General features: G+C 40.4%; 1 protein-coding gene across 4 annotated transcripts in view; it reads right to left on the bottom strand.

Moving 5' to 3' along the window:
* LOC137183342 (transcriptional enhancer factor TEF-3-like) overlaps positions 1 to 25670 on the bottom strand; it is a 42326-nt gene that overhangs the window by 12369 nt on the left and 4287 nt on the right. Inside the window, exons 2-8 of one of the 4 annotated variants that reach the window (XM_067590331.1) lie at positions 18058 to 18414; positions 4564 to 4628; positions 2981 to 3052; positions 1330 to 1464; positions 748 to 791; positions 394 to 455; positions 80 to 210 (exon numbers count right to left, since the gene is read on the bottom strand). In XM_067590331.1, the coding sequence (XP_067446432.1) occupies positions 80 to 210; positions 394 to 455; positions 748 to 791; positions 1330 to 1464; positions 2981 to 3052; positions 4564 to 4628; positions 18058 to 18414 (866 nt within the window). Of the gene's footprint in view, positions 1 to 79; positions 211 to 393; positions 456 to 747; positions 792 to 1329; positions 1465 to 2980; positions 3053 to 4563; positions 4629 to 18057; positions 18415 to 25670 lie in introns of those variants that run through there. The other 3 variants (XM_067590332.1, XM_067590333.1, XM_067590334.1) reach the window with 3 other exon arrangements.

Genomic DNA, 25670 nt, shown 5'->3' with positions numbered 1-25670 from the left:
AGCAATAAAATAAACCTGTGTTTTTGAGGTAGGAACCCTCCTGAATTGAACATAGTTGTCTCCAGTCTTGTCTACTCACAGTCTCTGGATCCTGAGGTTGCTCCAGGAAGGCGGAGAACTCCAGCATTCGGAGCTTGGAGCTGGCAATACTTCTACCCTGCCAAGGAGGGGCACCGGGAGACATGGACAGCCCTGCTGTGCTTTCATAACCTGGAGAGGAGAGGGTAGTGTGTGCATAAATGTGTGCTCTGAGTGCAACAAAGTAAAACTTAAAAAGAAAATGAAGTGACTTTGAGTTTTGTGCAGGCTCTTCATCATGAGCCGCCTTGTCTCATCACTTTGCCAGCATGACAGCCCTCTGTCAACACGGCAGGAGAGGGAAAGAGCACCCACCTGTTATGGGGGCCGGGCCGGACGCTTGCATGGTGTAACTCTGCTGGGAGAAGGGCTTAATGCTGGAGAGACGAGACAGACAAGAGAGGGTGAGGCATGTTATGCACCGTCTCAGCCTCATGACCCCATCTCACATACTAATTGGACCGCCTGACCTCTAAAGACGCAGGGAGCAGGGTGGCATGCTGAATGTCAGACAGCTGAAGACTTTTCTTTATAATTGCACTGATATGTTTTAATTTGGTCTCAGATTTATTCCCTGACTCAAATTTATCAGATGGTTATTAAGCTGATCACATGAGAAATTACTAATATATAACACCTTGGAGTGCAAAATGAAGAATGGCTACTCACTCTTCATGGCCTCCTGGCTGTCCTGGAAGTGCCCCGTGCCAAAACTAGAAAAAACACAAGTGAAAACTTTATTACACAGTGCCACCTCGACACTCGTTCTCACACAACAAATGTGTTTATTCTGCATCTCCAAATAAAGCACAGAGCTGAGAGGTGTTTCTTATGAAAAGAAAATCAAGTTTAAATGTGTTTTTATCATGTCATAAAGATAAAACTCTATCTCTATCTATCTTTATCAAAATTGAATATATTTTTGACACATACACAGAATTAATTAGACACTGTAAACACCTAACTTCATCACAAGTTTCAAAGAGTTCAAAAGTCAAAATTGTTATGGGAAGGCATCTCAAATATGTAAAATTTACAGAGGAACAGCAGTCATGTGATAATAATAAGTAAGATCCAGGAATGTTGCATAGATATCAATATGTAGGGTGATGAAAAATAATGGTAACTGGCATGAAAACTGACTTTGGGATGAAGTCATAGTTGTTTTTGTTATAACTTTATAACTAACTGTGGCCTCAGCTCAGGGTAATCTGTATAAGATGGTGAAGTGGATTCTGGTCAGTGACTCACCCCACCAGCAGTGGGGTAAGCCGGCCTAGAAAGGCCCTGGAGCGCCATCTTGTTCTGGAAGGCTGTGGGTGAGATGATCTGGGCTGAGGACATGGTGGCCATACTCTGCAGGGCCTTGTCTTTGGCAGCCTGGTCCTAAAGAGAGGGACAGAGAGCGAGAGTGAGACAAACAGAAAGTCACGTAAAGGGAGTGCACTCATCAGACTCCTTTTAAGTCAGCGCCCCATTTTACCGGTAACACAAGCAGAGCCCTAAAAGGGGAAGTGAAGGGCTGAGGCCAGCTTGCATCATCAGTGAATCCCTGCCAGGCAGAGAGCAGGAGAGAAGGTGATATTACAGTCAAGGGCTTTTGGGTCAAGAGTTAAGTTTATTGCTTTGGCAGGGGCAAGCCCGTGATGACAAGCAGCTTCTGTTGGAGGTCATACTGGAAGACAATTCAGGCAACGGGGTGCTATGTTAATATGATAATCATTATGGTCAATATTGCTAAATGCGAACGCCATTAAGAATAGTTTAAAATTGGAGGTAGCTACAAAATTGTCTTTCCTGTGCTCTACTGTAAAGTGATACACCTCTTGTTTTTGAATCCACTCCTTCAGCAGTTTCCAAACCACAGAGGACTACAAGCACTTGCCGCCCAGCCCTAATGGGCAAGGCCACACAGTGCATTCTTCTTCCCAGAACTGACTAACACAAGGGCATAGCTGAAATATAGGGGGTACATGTGGTAGGGATCTCAGTTACACCAAAGACGTATTTAAAAAGGCCTGTCACAGAGGCCAACCCTGTGACCGGTGCCGGGCCCTGCCAGCTGAACCCTCATGGCTACCATCCAAGGTGAAGGAGAGTCCTATTGCCTGCTGTGACTGCGAGTATGCGAATGAGAAATGCAAACTGAGAAAGTACTGGGGGGACAGGGATGTGTAAGCTCTCAACGAACCACACAGGAAAACTTTTATTGAAGCACTTACCAAATGTAATACCTGGAAGGAATAATGCAGGGATTAATTTGTTTCTTGACAATTGCACTCGGTTCATCTTGTTCATAATCGTGCACAGTAAGCCTCGGGCTTCCTGAAGTATGTTCACATTTCATCGAAATGTGGCAGCATCCCATTTAAAACTAGCATCAGTTAGAGAGTGCAATTAAAATAGCCAATCGTTTGTTCCTTTGTGTTAATGGAATGTGAATACATGGCAGTACAGGGGCCATGGATGTTGAAACAACTTTAACAAAACATGAAACTTCATTATGAGAGGGAATAATATAGGGTAATAATGTTTTCACCCTCTTTCCATCTGCTGCTGCTAAACCTGATTAAAAACATGATAATAATCTCATCTGAATGCAGGCACCATAGCCTGATTATGATATAAAAACCTGTTTGAGCCAATCTCATATAACATAAAAAAATGCAACACACTAATCAAATCCTTAATTAAGCAAGGACTTTTCTTTGTTCCTGGTAGCGTCAACAGAGTAAAGCTGTGTACAAAATCTGTGCAGTAGGATTAACAGACATGGAAATTTGTAATTATTGATTTGATTAAGTCCACGTGTCTTTAAGTGTCCTTTCTACTCTTATAAAGTACAATAAACATACAATGTTGTATTAGTGTGTATAAATGAAACAGATAAAGGTTGACTCACGTAGCGTACCTTCAGCTTCACCTGGATCTCCCTGGCCTTCCGTCGTGCTAGAACCTGAATATGACTAGACACCTGAAAGACACAGACAACAGACAACACAGCCAAGTTAAGACCGGCTTTTACTGTTTGTAACACTTCCAGCTAAATTGGGTGCCATGGTGGTATAATGATTAGCCTTACAGCAAGAAGGTTATGGGTTGTGTTATTAAAATGTTAATCTAAATAAATGAAAAGCAAGATTTTAGCTCAGCTCTCTACGGGGGCCTAAAAATGGCATCTGTCTGTCTGTCAGTTAATCTGTTCAACAATTTGGTGTAAATCAAGATGTAAAACTGGCCTGAAACTTAGTATGGATATTCATGATCTTCAGAGGAAGATTCCTGCAGATTATGATGACTCTCTGACATTTTGGCAAATTCCAATTGTAAACAACAAATATCAAAATCTAAAGGGAAGATTGCACCCAAAAAGACGGACCTTTTCTATCTTGACTTTCAAATGTAATTACAAACAAAATTCCTTTAATCTCCACTGATGTGACATGGAGGCAGAAATCTCAGATATGGATATCTCAAAATGTAAGCACATAAAGCTATAAGCGAGGGTCAATACAACCAAGACTAAATTGAGGAATACATTTTGTAACATGGATGAATTGACCCTTTATTTTTTTGACACAACTGACAACTTTTCTACGCATTCCCTAGAATATAGCAGGGTGAAATCTTTACAAACACAAATCATTTTCACACAGGTATTTTCTAGGTTCTGGATGGTTTAGGCAGGCAGTGAGCCACACCACTGTTACACTGGTTTGATTTTGAAAATAAAATATTTCTGAACTAGTCTTATTGTGATATAATATTAGTATAATAAATATTTACTCTGCTTAGCCCTAGATTTTTTTTTATACAATCTGGATTAGATCTGCATTACAGATACAGAAAAATCTATTTGTTTCTACATGACAACTGACTCTTTAATTGTTAATATTTGCATTTCTGTTGGAGCACCATTGTATTGAACTTTCTTATAAAGCTTCTCTAACATGACAGTTAGTTTACTGCTGTTGAACCAGCAGGTGTCCCTCTCTCCCTCCGACCTGTCCTACCATCCATCTCTGATCCCTCACTGCCCCCTTCTCCTCTCACCTCCACTCATCTCTTTTCATTCCCACACTGACTCTGCCAGATGACTTAACGGGGACCCTTTCACTCCACATCCATCACTGCCCATACATCAATCCTTCCATATCAGATACCATAGTGAGGATAGAGTTCCAAATCCCTCGTCCATCCCGCCTCAGTCTCCCGTGCAGATCACCATATTCCCCAGCTTCTTTCCCCTTCTAACAAGCACCAGATCCATGAGGTGGTGAAGAAACAACACCGACATATGATCCTATAGCATCTGTGCATTGGGCCCTGGCCCTAAATCAATCGTCATCTCTAGCTTTCCGAGCAGGAGGGAGAGAAGGGTCGGGGGGGATACCCGGGGTGTCAGGACATCACTCAGCAGGAGAGGACTTTCTAGAGGGGTTCAAAAATAGGGGCTGCTTCAAGTGGCATATGCAGAGGACTCACCTGCTTCCTGGTCCGCGTCTTCCCAGTGCGAAGTTTGATGTACCGTGCAATCAACTCATTTCGTCCTGTAAGGGTCCAGAAAACATCATCATTTTAAGTTATTTTGATATTAAACTATGTTGCGTTTTCAATTATAATTGGGGGAGCCTTGAGAAAGTCTGAGGAGATCAAACACCAAACAAAAACAAATAGTTTTAGAGTTTTCTACTGTGTTGTTACAGTAATGTACATGAACTAAATAACACAGTAAAAAGGCTAATTTTGGCCATGGTGTATTTAAAGTGGAAGTGGGGGGTTGATGAGGAGCATTTTCTAGGGTGTAGAGGAATTAAAATGTTTACCTAATCCACTCATCATCAGCTTGCACTGCATGCCTGTCCAAACCAGACAGCACTAGAGAGACGAATGAGGAAATGTACTATGTACTGTATAACTCGCTGCACATATTAATACAAATAGTTATGTGCTACAGTCATCGAAGGTCACAGTATACATTGCTAAATTAACGTGTCAAAATCTGTTTGTGTTCATGTCTGTGTGTGCACATATTTGCAAAACTTTGCATGCAAGTGTAGATGAGTGTGCAAACACACGAGCCCAAAGAAAGAGTCGAGGCTGTCAAGTGTGTCAACGCTGAAAACTGTAAGTGTAAGTATATCACTAAGTATATACATCTGTCTTAGTGAGAGCTTGCATCAGTCTCAGGCCGACCCCCTGAGTGCACACTGAGCTCATATCTCCACAGTGAGTATGTATCTGTGCACTGTCACTGCTGACAGACAGGTCACATTGGCAGAGCAGGTGGAGGCTGCAGCCATGCGATCCTCAGACCGGACTCAGGACAGACACGGCACAGGCTAGTGACCAAAGGGGGCCCAGTCTGTTGAGGCTGCCAGGCAGCTGGTGTGTGTGTCAATGTTTATGGAATATGCCTTTACGCCCGCAGTAAATCTTGCGCTTGTTCCCCTCCCACATCCAGAGTCTCCAGGTACAGCGGAGGGCAACGGTCATGTGGCTTCTTTCACCCTTTCCTCCCAAAAACATCCGGTTCAATGATTGAGATGGAAAACGCACAAACAGATGTACATGCACAATTACATAGAAAAGGTTTTTGGAGTGTAATTCAGGAACAGGAAGGTGTGAGTTTGTCTAGTTTTGACAAAAAACAACATGGCTTGGGTGAATCTGTACTGGTGCCATGCAAGTCCACACAATGTAAGATGCACTGCATAAAAGTGAATACTTACAGTATTATACAAGGACTACATACATTTATATACATACTACTTATTACTTTTGAGTAATGCTGAAATGATTAATCAATTAATTGGTTAGTTGATTGACAGATAAATAATTTTTATAATATTATTGATAATCAGTCTGCAAAATTTCAGTAATTTATTGAGCAAAAATTCTAAATATTCTCTGGTTGCAGCTTATCAGTTGTGAATATTTGCTGCTTTTGTCTGGTTTATGTCGTAATTTAACCATCTTTTGGTTTTGGACTGTTGATTGGACGAAAAAAGCATTTGAAGATGTCACCTTAGGCTCTTGGAACCGGTGATGGGCATTTTTTCACTATTTTTGTCCATGCTAGTGGCATGGCTCAAGGGATGGCAATGTCTGTCTGTCTGTCTGTCTGTCCACCACTTTGGTCCAGACAGAAATAACTCAAAAACTATTGGATGGATTGCCAAGAAATTTTGCACAGACATTCTCTGTCCCCGGACTCAGAGAATGATTCCTAATGACTTTGGTGATCCTCTGACTTGTCTAGTGCCACTAGTTAGGTCAAGGTCGTCACGTATTCAGTGAAATTTCTCAACAGCTATTTGATGGATTGGCACAAATGTTTGTACAGATATTCATGGTTCCAAGATGATGTATCCTAATGACTTTGTTGATTCCCTGGCTCTTCCTCCAACGCCACCAGCAGGTTGACGTTTTTAATTGTTATTGAAATATCCAAAATTATTTGATGGATTTCTATTAAATATGGGACAGACATTAAAGGTTCCCAGAGGTTGAAATGCAATAACTATGATCCCATGACCTTTAATCCAGCACCACCATCAGGTCCAATTTTCAATTTGTCCAATACTTTGATTCAAATACCTGCAAAACTAATGACATTTCCATCAGCCTCAGCTGTACTTTGTGTTTTGTGCTAATTGGCAAATGTTGACACACTAACTTGATAAATTAAAATGGTGAACATGGTAAACATTAAACTGCTAGTATGGCTGTAGACTCTTGGTTTTGTTTGACTAATTAATCACTTAATTTGGTAAATAATCAACAGACTTTTCATCAATATGTTTGATTATTTCATCAAAGATAATGGTTGACTGCGGCCCTATATCAGAGATTAACACATTTACAAACAGGTACTAAAAAAAGGGAGGACACAGACAAACACATACATAAGATCAGTTACCGAGAGAATCACACAACTCTCTCACTGTCTCATGCTCCCACACAGGCCCCCACGTATACACAAACACACACACACACACACACACACACACACACACACACACACACACACACACACAGACATACAAGAGTTTCCTAGACTTTGCACCACCTCTTAAACACGGTCATTTTTCCCTTGGCACCACATCTCCATGTGAATTAACACACAGATCAGTCACGACACACAACCTGGTACAAACTCGTCAGATTTTCCTCACATAGTGATGCTTGGGTCAGACCTCACAACGCTCCATAAACCGGCCAATCGGGTGACCCCGAATGGTGAAAAATGGAAACCTGAAGCCTGGCTGAACCCTCATCAGAAATTTCAGCAGCCTATAAAAGTGATCAGATTTTGCGCGGAATGCAAAACACTGTTTCCCCCCTGGTGCTCATGTGAAACAGCCTCCCCGGGATGAAGGTGCCATGCCTTGCAGTTTGCTCAGACTTGAGTTTCCACTTATCAGGGTTTTCAAAAGCATTTGTGCGTTGTTGCTAAGTATAAAAACTGGCAACCTTTCAGCCAGACATTTGCCTCTCTAAAGTGTTGTGTGCAACCTATTTAAAGTTATAAGGAAAACTCAAAAAGGATTTGCTAAAATAAATGTGTCTGATGACGCTGGTTTGAGTGATTTTTAATCATCATAAAAAATGTATCACACATTAGCTATGCTTCATATTTTGTTTATACTGTAAGTTGTATTTTGGATGGACACTTTAAATATTAAATCAGCTCAGTTTCATAGTTTGCGTCATTGCATATGATCAAATTTAAGTCATGCTGTGCTCTAAAAGCCTGGCAAAGTTGTCAAACTTAAGTTAGACGGTGACACAAGCACTCAGACGAACAGACTGGTTGTAAACAAGCAACAGCTTAGCCAGATTATCTCAACCGTTACATTTCGAGGTGTATGAAAACACTGTAATTATCCTTTACTCCAGTTAACGCCAAATAACTTTAACTTAACATTAGATAGATACTATATGTAAGAAATGGGCATAGGAGGCTTGGTGTTATCGGCCAACTTTCAATAGCAACATAGTTGTTCAAAAAGTGGCATGCAAGCACTAAAAATGTTCACATTGTACAACAAGGTGATATTATCAGTGAGTCAGTGAATGAATCAGTGCTGGTTTGGAGAGCAAAGGAAGAAAAAATGGTCTATATTAGTCCTTGTAAAGTTCCAGGCCCCTGAAAACACATACACACACACACACACACACACACACACACACACACACACACATACACACTCAACCCAGCTGTACAACTGCCTTTGTGTGAGGCTTTTGTGAACTAAACCCCTCTCTCAAATGTCGTCTACTCCAGTTTATACACACAGTTGCACAAATAGATAGACATAAACTGACACACACACACACACACACTTCAGCCCCAGTCGAGGCATTCATTCCGTCTCAATCTTATTTTCTTTTCAGGGCTGTAACTCCTCAACCGTTTAGTGTTTATCGGGAGGTGCACTCGCCAGCCGATTGTTTGAGTCCCTAAATGTATATTTCTTTAATTCCCCAGGGATTAAGAAAGTGTTCCACATTTCCACAGAATCAAACTCTTGAAAAGATGAACAGAGAGCTTTGTCAAAGTCCTCACAGTACTTGACCTCAAATGAACATTAAGTTGCCTGTCTCGAGTTCCTCACATTACAGCCGCAAGTTCCTCCAGTTCCCGGCAATTTATCTTGTGGAAACTTCACTGAGTGTACAGTAAGATGTACATAGTACGTCCAATAGGGATTTTCAAAGTGGCAGACACAGATGCATGAGCATGTCTCCACAGCTGAATAAAACCTTTCAGAAATTCAGAAAAACAGCCCCTCTTTTCACTTTGGTAGCCAGACACTTTTGAAACTCTGTTAAGGATTTGCAAGCCTTTCCTGGACTCAAGTTATTGTCAAACTTGATCAACCTGTCAACTCAAGTATGAGCATGAAAAGCACTTAAATTAGAGTTACACAGTTCTTCTTTGAAAATGCTAATATACATGTCTTGTGGGATGTTTTCAACATTCAGATGTCAAGGTTTTTCATCTCAGCAGTAATGACTTAAAAAGGTATTCTAACTCCAACACAGCAAAGGACAAAAATGTTTATTAATATGATGGTATCCCCATTCAAAATTAGCTAGGTATGTATTGCAAGCATTGAACAGCTTCATTATTGGGCTGTCAAAGAGGCCTCGCTTCATGTTCTAGTATCAGATGCCCTGCCACTCCTACTGTGAGTGCTTGGGGAAGGGCCCATTAAAAATACCCTCCAACACACCCATGAGATCAGAGAGGGGACTCAGTCACACAGCGATGAGATCATGATATCCAATGGGAGTAGCACAGACAGAGAACTTGTACCAGCCAAGGCTGCAGGAAAGTCAGTAGGAACATTATACCATCAGCCACTGGTCCACAGTTTGATGTTGTTTATCACACTGCCTGCAGTCACAGACTTGTCTGGGGGGAAATCTGACTCTGGAAAAATTTCTTAAGGGCATGAAAAGTGACTGACCATAGCAACAGCAAAGTCAGGGTGTTCCAGAGGTCAGGGGATGTTGCTGGGTTGTGAAACTTTAAGAAACATAAATAATTTTTGAGTTTTGAGAAATATTTCTGTTGCAAGTAGTAGCCAGTTAAGTCTCCAGTGTCCTATTCTCAAGTATAATTGTTTCCATACTGCATCGGATAGAATGGCACTTGGTATTACCCCTCGATGAGCACACAAACCTAACATAAGTGAAGAAATTGCCAAGTTTGGCATAGAGCCGGAGTTAGAAGACCCCAGGCGACCTGCAGACCTGAGATATTTCAGTCTGGTGTGTGGTGGACCAACTGACCAACATCGCCATACCTAGAGTCACACCACTTGAGTATTTAAAAAACATCCAGGCTAACATGTCCAAACACCATCCTCGCATGCAGATGTAAATGCATGTTTCATCCATGAGACTGTGATAGCGAAACCCTTGAGGGTAATAAATTGAGGATGACTTCATGTTGTTGCTTATGAATTCAACTTTTCACTTCCATGAGAAAGAATATGCTATTTCTTCATTCAAATTAGTCATTATTTTTTCTCTTTTCTTGAGTGGAAATTACACTAAAAGGCCTACAGAACACTGTTTCACCCGTTTGCCTTCTGGCTTTCATCTCTTCCTCCTCAGGCCTGTTGGTAGAGGTCAAGGAGAGGTGGATGGGGTTAGTGAAGGCAGCCCACAGTGTACCTTCCAAAGTCAACCCCTGGGCCTGACTAGTTGTAAATCTGCCCTTCTCCAGTGGGGCTGCGGTCATCACTGGCCTGGTCTGATCACTCCCTCTCTCTCTGTTTCTCTTCTTCCCAATGTCTCTCTCTCACCTCACTGCATTCCTGACATTCCTATACACTGACTGGTCCGCACTGGGTCTTGCATCTGCTGCTCCAACATCACCCCGTGGGTCCATGTCCTGTTTGTGTGTGTGTGTGCAACAACACCCCTGTGTACAGAGACTCATCCTGTGAACATCGATATCACAAGGAATAATTACTTTAGCATCCCATTACACATTTTAAAATCAGGCCTTAATCTATGCTATACTGCCCTACAAAGGCAAACCACAGTAACTACGCTAACAATGAAACTGAGGAAAATGACTTCAAAGACTGTCCAGCCAAATGTGTTATAAGTAGTAAAGCGGCAAATTATTTGACCTATGACCCCAAAAATGTAGATACTGCACTCTGCCATTGTATTACCTTAAACAGATATACAGGCAGTGCAAAGGAAAAGTGCAGTAACTACAATCTTAGTGTCTTCTGAATCTAAATCTAATTTGATTTCTCATTACATTATATTTGCATTTAATTGTTTTATTGTTTACATGTTTAAAAAGTTGAAATAGATGAGCAATCTTAAAAAAAATTCAAGCAATCCTCAAGTATTATTTTGCGAGGTTTAACCTCTTGACGTATTTATTTTAATTGTAAAATTAATGTAAACCTACTTTTAGAATTAGATCTATGCTCTTATAGAATATAATCAAGTTCTTGTCTTAGTAGAAATAAGTTATATCAATCAAATCTATCTTAATAAACTTGAAAAAGTTATATAAATTATGATTTAGCTATATAGTGTGCAATGTAACACCTGATTATGGTTTTACTATCTGCTCCCTGTAACCCATAAAATATACGAGAGAGAGAGAAGGTGGAAGAGGCTGTCAGTCTATAAACTGATGTCAGTGTACTCTCTTGTGCTGTCTAGCTAGCTAGCACTAGCACAGTGATATCCAAACTATTATTACTATCCGCTACAATCAGGTTAGCTTAATATACACAGATGAAGTAAGTAAGAGTTCCCAGTGGAGAACACGGAGATTCCCTTCTTTGGAGTGTCCTGAAATTGGCTAGAATATGGGATTCACAAATACTGAAGCTTCATTCACAACAATTTGGACAGCTGTCACAGACTGCAGTAACTGCAGCTGAAGCTCCAAGATCCCAAAGCAGAGCGCTGTAACTACACTTACTGTGGTTTGCCTTAGTTTTTGGTTGGATTTTGTAGTTACTGCAATTTTTACATTGTTTTTCCTCTAAGCTAGAGCAAGACTGAACTTAGACAATTTGTCAAAAGATAAAACAGACATTTAAAAGTTCAATTTCAGCCCTAACTCAATTTTGACCAAAACTGCAGTTACTTGGCTTTATAGGGCAGTATAGTCTACAATCATCAGAATCAACATTTGTAATGATATGACTGATGATCTCTCCTGAACAACACTGTTTCTTGTATGTCCGTCTTACCTGCTTAAATGTCTGAGTCATAAATAAGCCTTACAGTAATTATAATCAAATTTTGGTCCGTGTGTGAATGTACATTTGTGCCTGTATGCCTAAGTGTCTCCAAACTGCCACCTTCTCTGAGGACACATCTGCCAGCCATACGTTTTCCCTCCACAGCACATATGCCCCACTGTGTCTGCTCAGGAAAACAAAGGTCACATTTAGGCTGCAGGAATGTCTTGGCTGGGTGTCATTTCCCCTGCGATAGAGCCTGGATGCAGCCTACTGAGCTCTGAAAAGACCTCTATCAAGTCTACATTAACAACAATGAGATGACTACAGTGGCAGTGACGCAACAATCAAAATAGGCGCTAAGCATATCTGATATGTTTAAAATAAAAAAAAGTTTATGATATAGAAATTTTTATTTGGATTTAAATTTAGTGGTTCTTTCACAGAAATTCCTCTGGAAATCAACAACTTCTTTCAAACTCAACACAACTAAAATAAAAGACTCAGAACTTTGTCTCTTTGTGAAATATTACATATTTGTTTCCAGGAACCATTCAGGAAATTGCTCAGAAATTATTAGCTAATAAGGAATCTGTAAAATAAAGCGTTATCTCCCCTCTTCCTGTTCATTCATTCACTCAATTTCTATGAGCTCATCTCTGTTTATCTCTCACACGTGTCATTCGTAAACACAAAAACCATAGCTTCCTCTCTGAGTGACTTTCATACCGACAGTCCTGTGCTCATAAGCACGATAGTAAGTTGCTCTGCTGTCCAAGCCAAATGTAAAGTTTGCTTTTGATTTCCGACAAAGTATTGTATTTCTACCAGAGGAGTAAATTTAACAGATGTCATGTTATATTAACACAACCTTCCATGAGCATCTTAGCAATTACAGAGATTTATGCTGAGATAGTTTATGCGAACCTCGACGTATGTTAATCCCATAGACAGATCAACAGATGTCTGGCCTGTTTGGATACTTCTACCTTCCATCTTGCTGATCTGATATGTCTAGATAAAGTGACAGTGACAGCTCTGTTACATAGCTCTGTTACATGGTTGTCACTGCTCAACATGTCCTATTGGTTACGCTGTGTGATACAGAGAAGAGAGAGTGAGAAAGACATACAGAAGGAGAGTGCTGGAGATGGAGGGAGCAGCGTCTAGATTCCAGGAGTTCATCATCAGCAGGGGGTTTCCTCGAAAACCCTCAAGAGAGCATCAAATCCCAGGACAGCCTGAAGGTCAGTGTCAGGGCTAAAGGGCAGTGGGGTCAGGTTCATTCTCCTGCTAATGTGATCCCCCTTCATCCAGGAACACTCCCCCAAAAGGAGCCCATCACAGATGCTCAAGTGTCCCCCACCAGTGATACACAAATCACTTGAGCTAATAAAAGAAAAATATACTAGAAAGCGCATGTTATGTTAACTAAACAAGAGTACTTTTCCTTAAGTTTGCACTTGCATGTTTATCTATTGGACACAGCATTTTCTTCCCCCATAAAAATCACCCTGATGACCTGGTGGTTTTGGAGAAAAGAGATCTTAAAGTGCATCTTTCAATACAAACAATACAATTTTTTGATACTTGTGCAGATTTGATAACTGAGTTTTGGTACAGATGCCATGTTTCTATACTTCACATTTTTTTCTGCAAAACTATTTCATTTAAGAAGAGAAGCCAAGAGATTTGCTAAATAAAACAGTCTGAAGCTAACAAAACAATCAGATCAAAGAATAAGTGAACAAGATTAATTATTTCTCATTAGCTTAACACAGGGCTGGTGGTAATTCAAGATAGGCATCTATCAAGTGAAATCATATTGTGACAACATGATACAATATGATTATATCATAAAGTACATTATATAATTCAGGATTCTGTTTTTAGATTACTGATTTCAAGAAAATTATTTAGTATTTTAGTTGTTAAAAACTACCAAAATGAGTTGTCAAAGTTTTGTTTTACACCTTTTTTCTAACATAATGCATAACAGTGGAGCACAGTTCATTGAACTGCACATCAATTTGATCATTATATGTGTATAATGATATACATATGTATATGCGATTGTGCATTCATTTGTCATATTGTAATACATATTTATTCATATTGGAAAATATTCTGATTAATATCATGATATTAATTTCAGCCATATCATCCATCCCTAGCTAAGGAATGGTTCTGGAGAGAGACCATTTGAAAGCACAGGCCCCAGAGGCTTCTTCAAAAGTCAACAGGTCAAGGTCGCTGGTGAATCTCTCACTTTACTGACAAAGTTTGTACCCGGGTGAGGACTCGCTATTGCTTTCCGCTGACCTTTACATCACATTCTAAATGAGAGGCTTAAAAACATTTGCATCGCCTGACAAAAAACGAAAATGGGTTGACATGTTGCACAAGCGCAGCTTAGTGGGAGCATGATTCAGTGTGTGGGTATGCTTTGTTCTGAACTGACAGAAAAACATGCCACTACTGAGGGAAGCTTTGTTGACTTTATCCACTACACTAACACAAGAAATCTCTTTTTTTTTTCACAGGAAGAAAGACATATTAAAATGTGAGAAAAGTGATGCTCCCACAGATATTAGGAAGTTAAGTGTGACAAAACCAAACAGCTGCATAAAACAATAGCTAAATAAAAAATGCAGCTGCTAAATAAAAAAAAAAAGTAAAAAGACATCATAAAATAAAACAACTGCAATTGTGGCACATAAATTAATAGTACAGTTATACGGAAACAAATAAATAGGGAAGATAATCGTATTTCCAGTGCCACATTCTTCTAGTGAGAGCTGTCAGCACATCGGTTTCCACCGCACTACAAGTTTGGGACTGTTTTTCCATTATTGCAGCATGAGGCCGACGGTCAGACCACAGGGCACGTCTCTCGCTGAGAGCCACACAAGGCAGGAAATGTTTTCCTTGGCAGATGCATGTCGAATTACCACTGGAGCACATAACTGCCACAATATCCGTGACACCGTCCCTAATAAGCGAGCTAATAGGTCTGTTGAGTAATGGGCGCGAGAGCCGGCACTATGCACAGCATTATGGGAAAAAAATGTGGTGAATGTATGTGGAATATGGGGTAAAAACATTCCATTCAATTTAGGAATTTACAATGGATAGAAGCACACATTCCTCCTGTTTCACTGCTCAGAGACTCAATATCATATTGTTTAGTGAAGAATGGCATTCATTCCTCAGAGGGGAATTCAACCTAAAATTCAGAGTATGTTGCTCTTGGCCAGCAGACACATAGTTATTTTGCTAGGTGTTTGTTTTGTCTACGTGTCCATATTTAGCTCATGCAAGGAGACTAAATAACATTTCTAAAACTATCAAGCCATCACTTCACCATTTCATGTATGCCTTTAAAAATATTCTCAGCTGATATTTGATTTGGCTATCTGATTTAAGACCTCCCATCAGGGCTTTAACAACATTAACAACACTAAAGACCTTCAAAGTGGCTTTGCATTGATTGTGGTTGCTTGAATGACTTGAGTTGTTGGCCACTGGTGACCTCAGGGATGGCGATAAAAGAAGAGAACCGTGGAGCTGCAAGAGCTGTAAAGGAAGGGCTGTTTGGGGGCAATGAGGGCAAAGCGAGCCATGCACTGGCTCAGTCTTGCCTTTTTCTCAAGTCATAAATCTGAGATTGCCGCATGGCTGTCAGGTTGAATTCAGAGAGCAGCTGGAGGTGAATTTAAAGGCAGACAGACCTACTGACAGACTGTCAGGGGGGAGAGGAGGTTGTTCATGAAGAACAAAGAAGGAGAATGATTCTGAGACTGAGAAATATGAAAGAGGTAAATCACAGAAACAGCAGAAGAGGTAAGCACAAAGACGGTCTCTACCTTTCTCGCTCACACACACACGCACACACACACGCACACAAACACACACGCACGCACACACACACGCACACACCCACGCTCATATATACATGCAGTGGGGACAGGTGTGAGAGAGTTCTGCTGGGGCCCGAGGCCATGCAAGACACCACTGCCCACCTTGGTGTTTATTTGTCCACCACCCCCCTCCTCCCCTCCAGGCGCTCAAAGGGTAAACGTCTATTCTGGTTTAGGGTTACAGCCGAGCTGCCTTGAACCCCCGGGCTCCCAAGCGCACATGCCATTCCTGGCGGGCCAACGCGCTCCCTGGCGCGCATCACCTGCCCCTGACCCCCACAGGGAGGAAGAGGCACCTCAGTGCCTGCCTTGCCAAAAAAGCCCCACCACCTTTGTCCATCTTGCGCCCCGACCCCTTAACACAGAATGAACCACCCCTCTCTCCTCTCCCCCCCTTGCAACTATTATTTCAGGCTTTATAAGGGTTTAAGTGTTGATCATAGGATGGCCATGACCTCAATAGGTGGCTAAGCTACGCTAGGCTAGGCTAACAGTTAAAGGAGCTGTCTGGCACAGTGACAAAACAAGGCGATGACAGAGCTTGTCTCATAGCGCCACTACCTCTGTCCACCCTGTTTTCCACCAACCAGATCCACTATCAAACAGTCAGGCAGGAGGACACACTATGGCCAAGCCATCTGTTACGAAACATCTTTCAGCAAGATGTCATGGAGGAATGTCACCTTACCTTCCCAACACCTGTTTGGCAATGACATTACCGAAAGATTAACTGAGGAAAGACCTACAACGTCGATATGTCGATATGTTGGTGCTCCTTTACCTCAAATCACTATTTTAGGATTGAATGAAAGGTAATAAACATCTCAAGAGGGCACGGTAAAGGATCTGTAGTCAAACAATGTGATTATTAGAAGCAACAACACACAAAGTTAGCGGCCATGAAATCTAATTACAAACTGTGTGGTCTGGGAAGGAAGTGAGATTTATCCCCGCTCCTCTAAACCTGTTTGGGGTGAGCGATTTGGGGCTAATTTTGGTAACAGGAGTACTGTTAAGTGCCCTCCACCATCACTGCCAGAAATACAATAGGATAAATGTCTAGCCAAAATGCTGACTGTATGTTGATCAGGGTGAAAAATTATACTTCGATGCTTTATTTTTCATTTGTTTTGTCATTGTTTTAGATCTTGAAGGGTTGTATAGAAATGCAGCTTTGTTTTTTTTGGTGACAAAATGTGTTTGGAGGTGTTCTGAACCTTAAATAAACAGCATAGTTTTCGACGTACAAATTGAAGTGCATAATAAGTATTGTGTGTGTTTGCGTGTAATAGTGAACAGTCTGTGTGCCTGTTTCTGACACATCATGCCATCATACTGTACGTTATGGGACCAAGTGGAACTGACAGCTGTGCAGGAAACAGGAGTGATGTGAAACACGAACACGAGGAGTGGTGGTGAATGGGTGTGTGTGTGTCTGTGTGCACGTGTGTGTGTGTGGGAGAGAGTATGTGAAACAAATTGTCTGACCATATGAAGCGGAGTATTCAGTGGGAAGTCAGCAGAAGTGAATATTTTGTGTTTGTTTTTGAGTTGTTTTTTTTAGTCCACCACTCTGCAGATGTGGGGTTGAACTGAGGGCTCGTAAAATTATGGACGAGGAGGGTTCCATGTGCATCGACAGCATGCAACTTCATTTATGCATAGGTTCATCTCACATAATTATTTCAACCCACATGAACCTTTAGTCATTAACTACTCACTAACATCCAGTATAAGTAAAAACTTCCCCTCCACTCCATAATTTGTTTGTCTTATTGTTCCTACAGTTGGATGTTTGAGCTTCACTGTGCAACACGATGTGTGTTCAGAGTTTGACACTAGACGGCTGTTTTCACATTCATCTGCTGAATATTTGCATATTTATAGATTCTGGATTTTCAAGGTACTTGATCTTTTTTGTAGAACAACCACATTAGACACAAATTATTATTCAAAGCAGAGTCTTTTATATATCTTTACACATGTCTGGAGGGGTCTTTAAGTGAGGTTTGTGCAAAACCACATTAAGAAATAGCAGGAAATGCTATAAAGGTTATTGTTTTCATTATCTCTTTAAAAAGCTTCTTCAACATAATCTTGTGGCCAAATGATGGCACTATGGGTCTACCATTTATTTTATTTAAATGTATAGCAAAGCTATGCCACTGAATAAAATAGTGAATTGGATTCTAATCAGTCTAATTTGTATTATGTCAGTACTGTGTGTGTTCAATCACATAAAGGCTAAAATGGCCAAACCAATGGTAAAAGAAGAAGTAGAAAGAGATACACAGATAGTATGATGATAGAGGGGGGCGTACCGTACATCTTGCCCTCGTCAGAGAGGATGATTTTCCTGCGGCCACAGGGTGGGTAGATGGCCAGGGCCTCCTGGAAGCTCTGCTCAATGTCGGGGCTCCACACGCCCTCCGCATCATTCTCCAGGGGTTTGTCGAGTCCGTCCCCCAGCTCATCACTCCCACCCCTGGGGGAGGGAGCTGGCACCCACTCTGCAGACGTGGTGGGAAGACGGAAAGGGGACCACAGAGCCGGGGGTGGAGGGTCAGGGGTTGGGGGAGATGAGCGTGGAAGGAGAGGAATGAGGCTGAAGGGGGTGGACCTGCCTGTATGAAATCCACAGGTGTGATGATGATGGGTCTGGATGTGGCAGGGCAGCCCTAGAAAAGCAAGAAAAGACATAAAAGTCAGGAGGAAGTTTTTAAAATTATAATTTATCGAGGGAAAGTTTTGCAAGATCTTCACAGGTCCCTCTCTCTAAGATTTAGTCTATTGCACACCCAAGTATTGTGATGGAAACAATAATAAAACATTTAAATCTTGTGTTTGAAAAGAAATTGAGTAGAAAAAATCAAATGTATATTGACAAAATTGCTATGTGCTTTCAACCTTATTAAAACTACAGTATTTAACCCTAAAAACCACGTAAGCATTTAAGGATCATGAATAAGGCTGCAACAACAACTATTTTCATAAATGATTAATCTGTTAATTTGTTTGGTTAATCAATAAATCATTAGTTTATAAAATGCCACATTTTGTGCGAACAACAGCCCAATCTAGCACCACCATGAGGATGAGGTTTTTGTTTTTTTGTGAAATGTCTCGACAACTATTGGATAAACAGCTAGAAAAACTGATACATTCATGTTCACCACAGGGTGAATAACTTTGGTGACATGATTTGATTCACCTGACGTTGCATCTAGAATCATAAACTGGTCAAAGTTTTAATTTGTTCAATACTTTGGTTATGACCAAATATGTGAAAAACTAATGACATTCCCATCAACCTCAGATGTACTTTGTGTTTAGTGTTAATCAGAAAGGGTTAGAGTTGCTAACACACTATAAAAAGATGGTAAATACTGCCTGCTAAATATCAGCATATTAACATTGTAAGCATGTTAGCATGCTGATGTTAGCCTTTAGCTCAAAGCACCGATGGGCCTAAGTGAAGCTTCACAGAACTGCTAGTAATTAATCTATTATTCAAGTTGGTGCTGATTAATTTTCTCTCAATTGACTTATAGATCAATCGACTTATCATTTCAGCACTTTGTGGATATTTTACACGAAAACATCACAAAACCATAAGATATAATCACAAAATGTCAATGATTTGCCAATGAATAAAAGCAGCTTGCCAGCCTTTCAGTATGTGCAGTATACACATTCACAGTGGTATTTGAAAGGGTTTCATAGAACATAAACATTCACAGACCGTGTAATCCTTCAGATGAACATGAAAGCAATCAAATCCAGGCTTACAAGGTTTCAACCTCAAAACTGAAACCTATCACCATTGATAAATTGCTATGTTAAGGCAGTGCAAGGTGGACTACATGATCACATCAACCCCACAGCTGCTAATCCCGACTTGGAAAAAAACCGTCCAGATTAATTATGTTAGTGCCGCCATGAAAACAAATAACAAAGTGGCACCTAGTGTAGAGACAGCAGAGGGAAGAAGAGATGGAGGAGGGGAGGGGGGTGCGGGACGGGCCTAAAGTCAACAAATGAGGAGACACATTAAAGTGGGATCACTGTCCACAGACACACTTAGACACACACGCCAAGGAGGATCATACCAGGATATTAAGGCCAGGGGGCTTTTTAGGTCACCCATTTCTTCATCAGACCTGTAGCTGACTGCATTATTAAACTTATAGATACTCAGCTGGAATTCTAATCAATGTGTTTGTTCTTTGTTTTGTGGGTGGGGGGGGGGGGGGGGGGGGGGGGGGGGGGTATTAGCCTGCTATTGCAATAACTAGCTAACTAATTAAATGGATTAACTTGACATTCCATTGCCTCTTAATGACAGCAGTGAGATCCGCAGGCTTGGGTGACAGTACTATTGTCGCATCCTGTTTTCTCTATACAAGAATTTGTTTAGGATGTGCACACAGCACTTATACATTTGGGTGTAGAGAATGAGACAGACGTCGGCTCCACCTCTTCCCCTCGGCGGACATGAAAAATGGAAATGGGTACGGGCAGTAAGGACATGCTGAAGAAAGAACTCACAAACTCATGAGTCAGTACGAACTAGAACTTTGTGTTTGTCATTGATTGTTTTCCGGCCACCATGAAACTACAAGACCTCCATGTCCATTTAGGGCAACAAAAAGAAAAGCAGTGACCATTACGTCAGTTATAATCCTAAACATGAGTGTGTGTGTGTGTGTGTGTGTGTGTGTGTGTGTGTGTTGCGTGTGGAGGCAGTTCAAGGGTTTAGGTTCTGTGAGGTTGGGAAGGGGTTGGTGTGATCTGTTGAATGAGTCAGTGTGTTGTAAGGAGTGAGTAAGAATCTCCAGCAAGTCCGGTTCCCCCCTCGCTCTTCCTCTGAGCCCCCTGATGTTCCACAACGCTTCCTGTGAAGCGTCCGGCTGGCCGGCCATTCTCCCCATCTCTCTCCTCTCTCTCTCTCTCTCTCTCTCTCTCTCTCGCTCACACACACACGTGCATAAACAGATGTGCACATAGAGGCACACACAGATAAAATAAACTCATGCCCACACAAAAAAAACACCAACACATTACATAGAAACACTTGAATCAGTACAGAGAGAGAAGACTGGACAAACACAGATATACCACACAGCCTCTCAAGAGACAAAGATGATAGGTATGATTGATGGGTTTTTGAAGGCTGAGATCAATATCAGCATTTTTGAACTGAAGCTGCCACTATCTGACATTTCCTGCTGATACATAATTCATATTATAAAGAGAAATTTAAAGCAAACTTGAAACTCTGAATACTTGTACTACCAGGTGCTACATGTACTTGAATCGATTCTTGTTTAAAATCTAACGTTGTTTAAGTGGACAACAATCACTGGACAATATATGATTTTTACTGAGAGTAAATTCATTTAGTATCAAAACCATTAATATCAAAAATTAATCAGTTAATCAATAACATTTTACATAGCCAACGAATCATCATTTATTGAGCAAAAATGTCAAGAATTTGCTGCTTTTTCTGTTTTATATTACTGTGAATTGAATACTGAAGTGTTAATTAATTACCTTGGACACTGGAAACTCACAATGGGCATTTTTCACTATTTTCTGACATTTTATAGATTAAACAAAGAATCAGTTAATCACAAAAATAATCAACAGATTAACAGATTAATCAGTAATGAAAACAGTTGTTAATTGCAGCCCTAAACTAGAGAAGTTGATTATGGGACTAACTATTCTATATTATGGGAATATTTCCAATTAAATAATACAGCGAGGCAACACAAATACAAAGGTGACATTAATACTTCAATTTCAAGAGTTTGCAGGTAACACAATATGTGAATAATAGTACAATCATCAGACTCTGTGTGATCCTAAAGGAAAATCTGAACAAACACTCAGTGTAACACTGTTCATAATCATCTAACTGCAGCTTATCTCTTGAGAGGCTGTGAAGGTTGCAGAAATGGAATATGATCACAAAAAAGTGATAAAAAAGTGACTAATTTTTACTGTATATCTTAGAAGAATATTAGAGGAGTTTCGCTCCAGACATCTACTATTTAAAAAGTAGTAGTATAAAAAAAACAAAGTACATCACTTAAGCAAACAAGTTAAATCATATGTTATTATATAATTATAGAGAATAAACAATATACAATATATTACAATATGTAGTGATACCTTTCAACAGGAGACACTAATGCTGCAGTAAGAGCTATGCAACTTCAGTTCTTCAAAGCTGACATTGTTACCTTTAAACAATGAACATAAGCAGAGCTAATCTAAATAAACACAGAGAACTCAAAATAGTTAAAAATCTTATATAATTATTTCTTGTGCACAATACAATAATCTCTAATCTTGATCATTACTCAACAGTGAGCCAAAGGCTTCACTAAACTTAAAAATAAAACCTTCTGAAATAAATCACAAAACATAATTCAAATTCGGCATTTCCGTTGTTTCTACAGCTGATTTTAAACTAACTGCAACTCTAGCTCAGAGCCACTGTCACTGTGAGATTTGTGGAGGCCATAAACCATTAGTGTGCTGTTCGGTCCCTCCGTCAAAGTGTCCAGGAGGTTAATTAACCTAAAGCCATGCCTTTAAACAGCCCCCACTCCCCCATCAACCTCCCTTCACTCCCTCCCTCACCCAGCCAGCCCAGTCCCTCATCCACCCCCAGTGAGGCCCCTCTTCCCTGGATCCGCTCAACGGGATAATCCCCCAGCTGGTGCTGCGGTCAGGGGGCCACGTAACCCCCAACTGCCCCCCACCCCTTAACACAACTGCATACACACACACACACACACACACACACACACACACACACAGACCAACTGAGACAAACACACTCATGGCAACAAATTATGAGGAAAAAAAACACACTTGAACAAAGAGGATAAAAACGCATACATCACACAAGAGCCACAGATGTTTAAACACAATCACAGAAACAAAATCATTGCAGGTTCATATGCAACTAAGACCAAGCTGAAAGACACATGAACACACACACAGACAGACACACACACACACACACACACACAAACACACACTAAAAAAGAGACAAACATTGTAGGAAGCAACAGGCAGCTGAGCCTCTGGTCACCTTTGCCCTGAACAAGTACCTGCCAGGTAGGAGGTTAGCTAGTTAAAACGGGCTTCGGAAAACCCAGGCGATCGTTTAACAACACTAAAGTATTTCCAGGATACTCAAAGACTCTTCTCACCATCTGGAGGAAAAAATGTTGCTTAATACACAATAAAAAATATTTTCATCTTGTTTCTCAAGTTGCGACTGTATTTCTTAATCCAGGTACAGACATACAGTATGTTCTTGCCCTGTTTGTAAAACACAAGCAAAATATCAGCGCAATACTTTGTAGGAAAATATGAAACATTGGAAAGAAACATCAATTCATACCAATAAGGTTTGTGAAAGTTTTTACTTTGTACAAATTGAGCAAGCACATGACATGAGAACAGAGGCGCAACAAGTTAAAAATCTTTTTTTGCACTTAGCTCTGACTTGAATGTAACGTTAATACACGAGGGGACAAACTGGAGCGACATGAGATACTCATGAGCCAACTCATTACTCTGTGAGTGCGTGAGTGTATGATTATTTTTGTGGTATTTCTTTGACACTGTTACCAAGAAGGTCATTGAGTCCCACGACTAAATTCCAAGCTGACCATAATCAATACTATAGCAATCAATAGGAAGGAGTGCAAAAGTCAGTGTCCTTTACTTCTGGTCAATATTCCCGTGAACAATAGCAGAATGAAAATTCAAGAGCGTAAGAGACTAAAATCTATTATTTGTGTGAGTTAGTGTTCATGTAAAGCTCCACAAAGCGAGTGTACCTGCTCCCTCTCATCAAGTGTATGTATGTCTGAGTGTGCATGTGTGTGTGTGTGTTTGATGAATGTGGATGTGTAAGCGTGTGTGTGTACTCAACTGGTCACAATCTCCACTAATCAGGCCGGGAATGTAAAGGCAGGAAACACAGTCTGAAAATAAGGCAACAGTATGGGATCAGGCTACGCGATGGAAAGTCACAGTGAGAGCCGGGGGGAGACGAACGGGTTTGTTTTGTCGGGTTTTTGCTGAGAGCACATGTTCTCTGGCACCGAGTCCCACTGGGCTTGACTAGCGGGAGCCTCCAAGCTCTACACACACACACACACACACACACATAAGCACACAAACACACATGTACAGTATACACACATACACACACATGCATACACAACATGTTGGGTTCTGCATCTTAGATGTTATAGATACGTGTTCATATGAACACGCAGAGAGCAAAACACCTCCTTTACATGCATGCACACACTGATATGAAACAAGCATGATACAGGTTGTACAACCACACACACACACACACACACACACACACACACACACACACACACACACACGCACACTGCAACTAATGATTATTTCATTAATGATAAATAAAATGTCCTTGAGTCCAAAGCAACACAGTAAATTTTCTCATTTTATCCAACCAACAGTACAAAACCCAAACATATTCAAACATACATTAAAGAAAAGCAGCAAACTGGAATATATTAATATTTGTGCTTGAAAAATGACTCAAACAATTAATCAATTATCAAAATAGCTGCAGATACATTTTCTGCCAATCAATTAATTGATTAATTGACTGATTGTTTCATGTCAACAAGACTGATATGTGATTTTTGAGGCAGATACCAATATTTTAGATTAAAAAGTAATAATCTCATTGCAATATATTGACTGATATTCCTTTTTTAGATAAACGCTAAACATAAACAAATTCAGGGCAATGACCGCTTAAATTTGGTTAAGAAATAGTTCTGACAAGAACTGAAGTAGAATATTTTACATTTGATTTAACAGACTTCATCAAAAATGACATTAACAGCTGTAAACTTCACATGAAATAAAATCATTAAGGAAAATTTTGAAAAATTAAATTATAGCATTATAATTGGTAAATATTAATAAAATACAAAAAAACTCTTAAATAATATTTTAAACTTAAAGCTGCCAAAATCAATGTATATATATTTTTTTATTAACAATGGATCAAATGGAGCATTTTTGTGTCTTTCAGCTCATAGTTTTGGTTTTGTAGCTCGCACTGTTTTGGTTTACTCTTGCCAGCACTGTTTCCACACAGGCAGCTGATTTCAGCAAAAAAACTCTGATAAACCTCTGTACACACCTACTCAGCACCAAATAGCAGACAGACAAAGTTTAAATAGTGCAAATATTGGACTTAAATTCATTAGGTCACCAGAGAAGCGACTCCAAATGAATGCTAATGTTGCTCTGTATCTGCTGAATGTGTAAACAGACAACTACACGTTCACCGTTTTAACATAAAAGGTGTTAATATGTCAGTAATGTGTTTACAGCTTGTTTCTGCTGCCTCCAAGTGGCCAAAAAGGTCAGTAAAACAGGTTTGAAATTCAGAAAATTAGGGATCGAAATTACATAAAATTGCAGCCTCTACACATTGTAGAAGCTACAATTTCTATCACTGACAGTAATCTGTGAGAAGGTGACACACACAGGCACCAGCTGCCTAAAAGTTAGAGAAGGCTTTCAGCCCAACTCTCCAGATAAGCTAGAAAATTCAGCTAGTGAAAATGAACTAATAACACTCTCACTCAGTGCGTTAAGCTCTAGCAAGGCTTTAAACTCTCAGGCGACCGCTCAGCAGCCAGCAGCTTGGAGTGTGGTCGTACCGAGCAGCTCCCAGGTGCCAATGTGTGTAACTGCATGAACGTTAAGTTGGGCAGTCAAGACTCTGGACTTTTCCTTCCTTTGAGTCACCCATATTTATACCACTATACAAATCCCATGTCTCCAAATCCTGATATAATGACAACCTGAGGAGGACAGAGGGTCAAGACTTGCCTGGTCTCTA

Source organism: Thunnus thynnus, chromosome 5 (genome assembly GCF_963924715.1).
Source record: "Thunnus thynnus chromosome 5, fThuThy2.1, whole genome shotgun sequence".
Taxonomy (NCBI): Eukaryota; Metazoa; Chordata; class Actinopteri; order Scombriformes; family Scombridae; genus Thunnus; species Thunnus thynnus.
The sequence above is the reverse complement of the archived record's forward strand: the minus strand, read 5'-3'. Positions and strand labels throughout refer to the sequence as shown.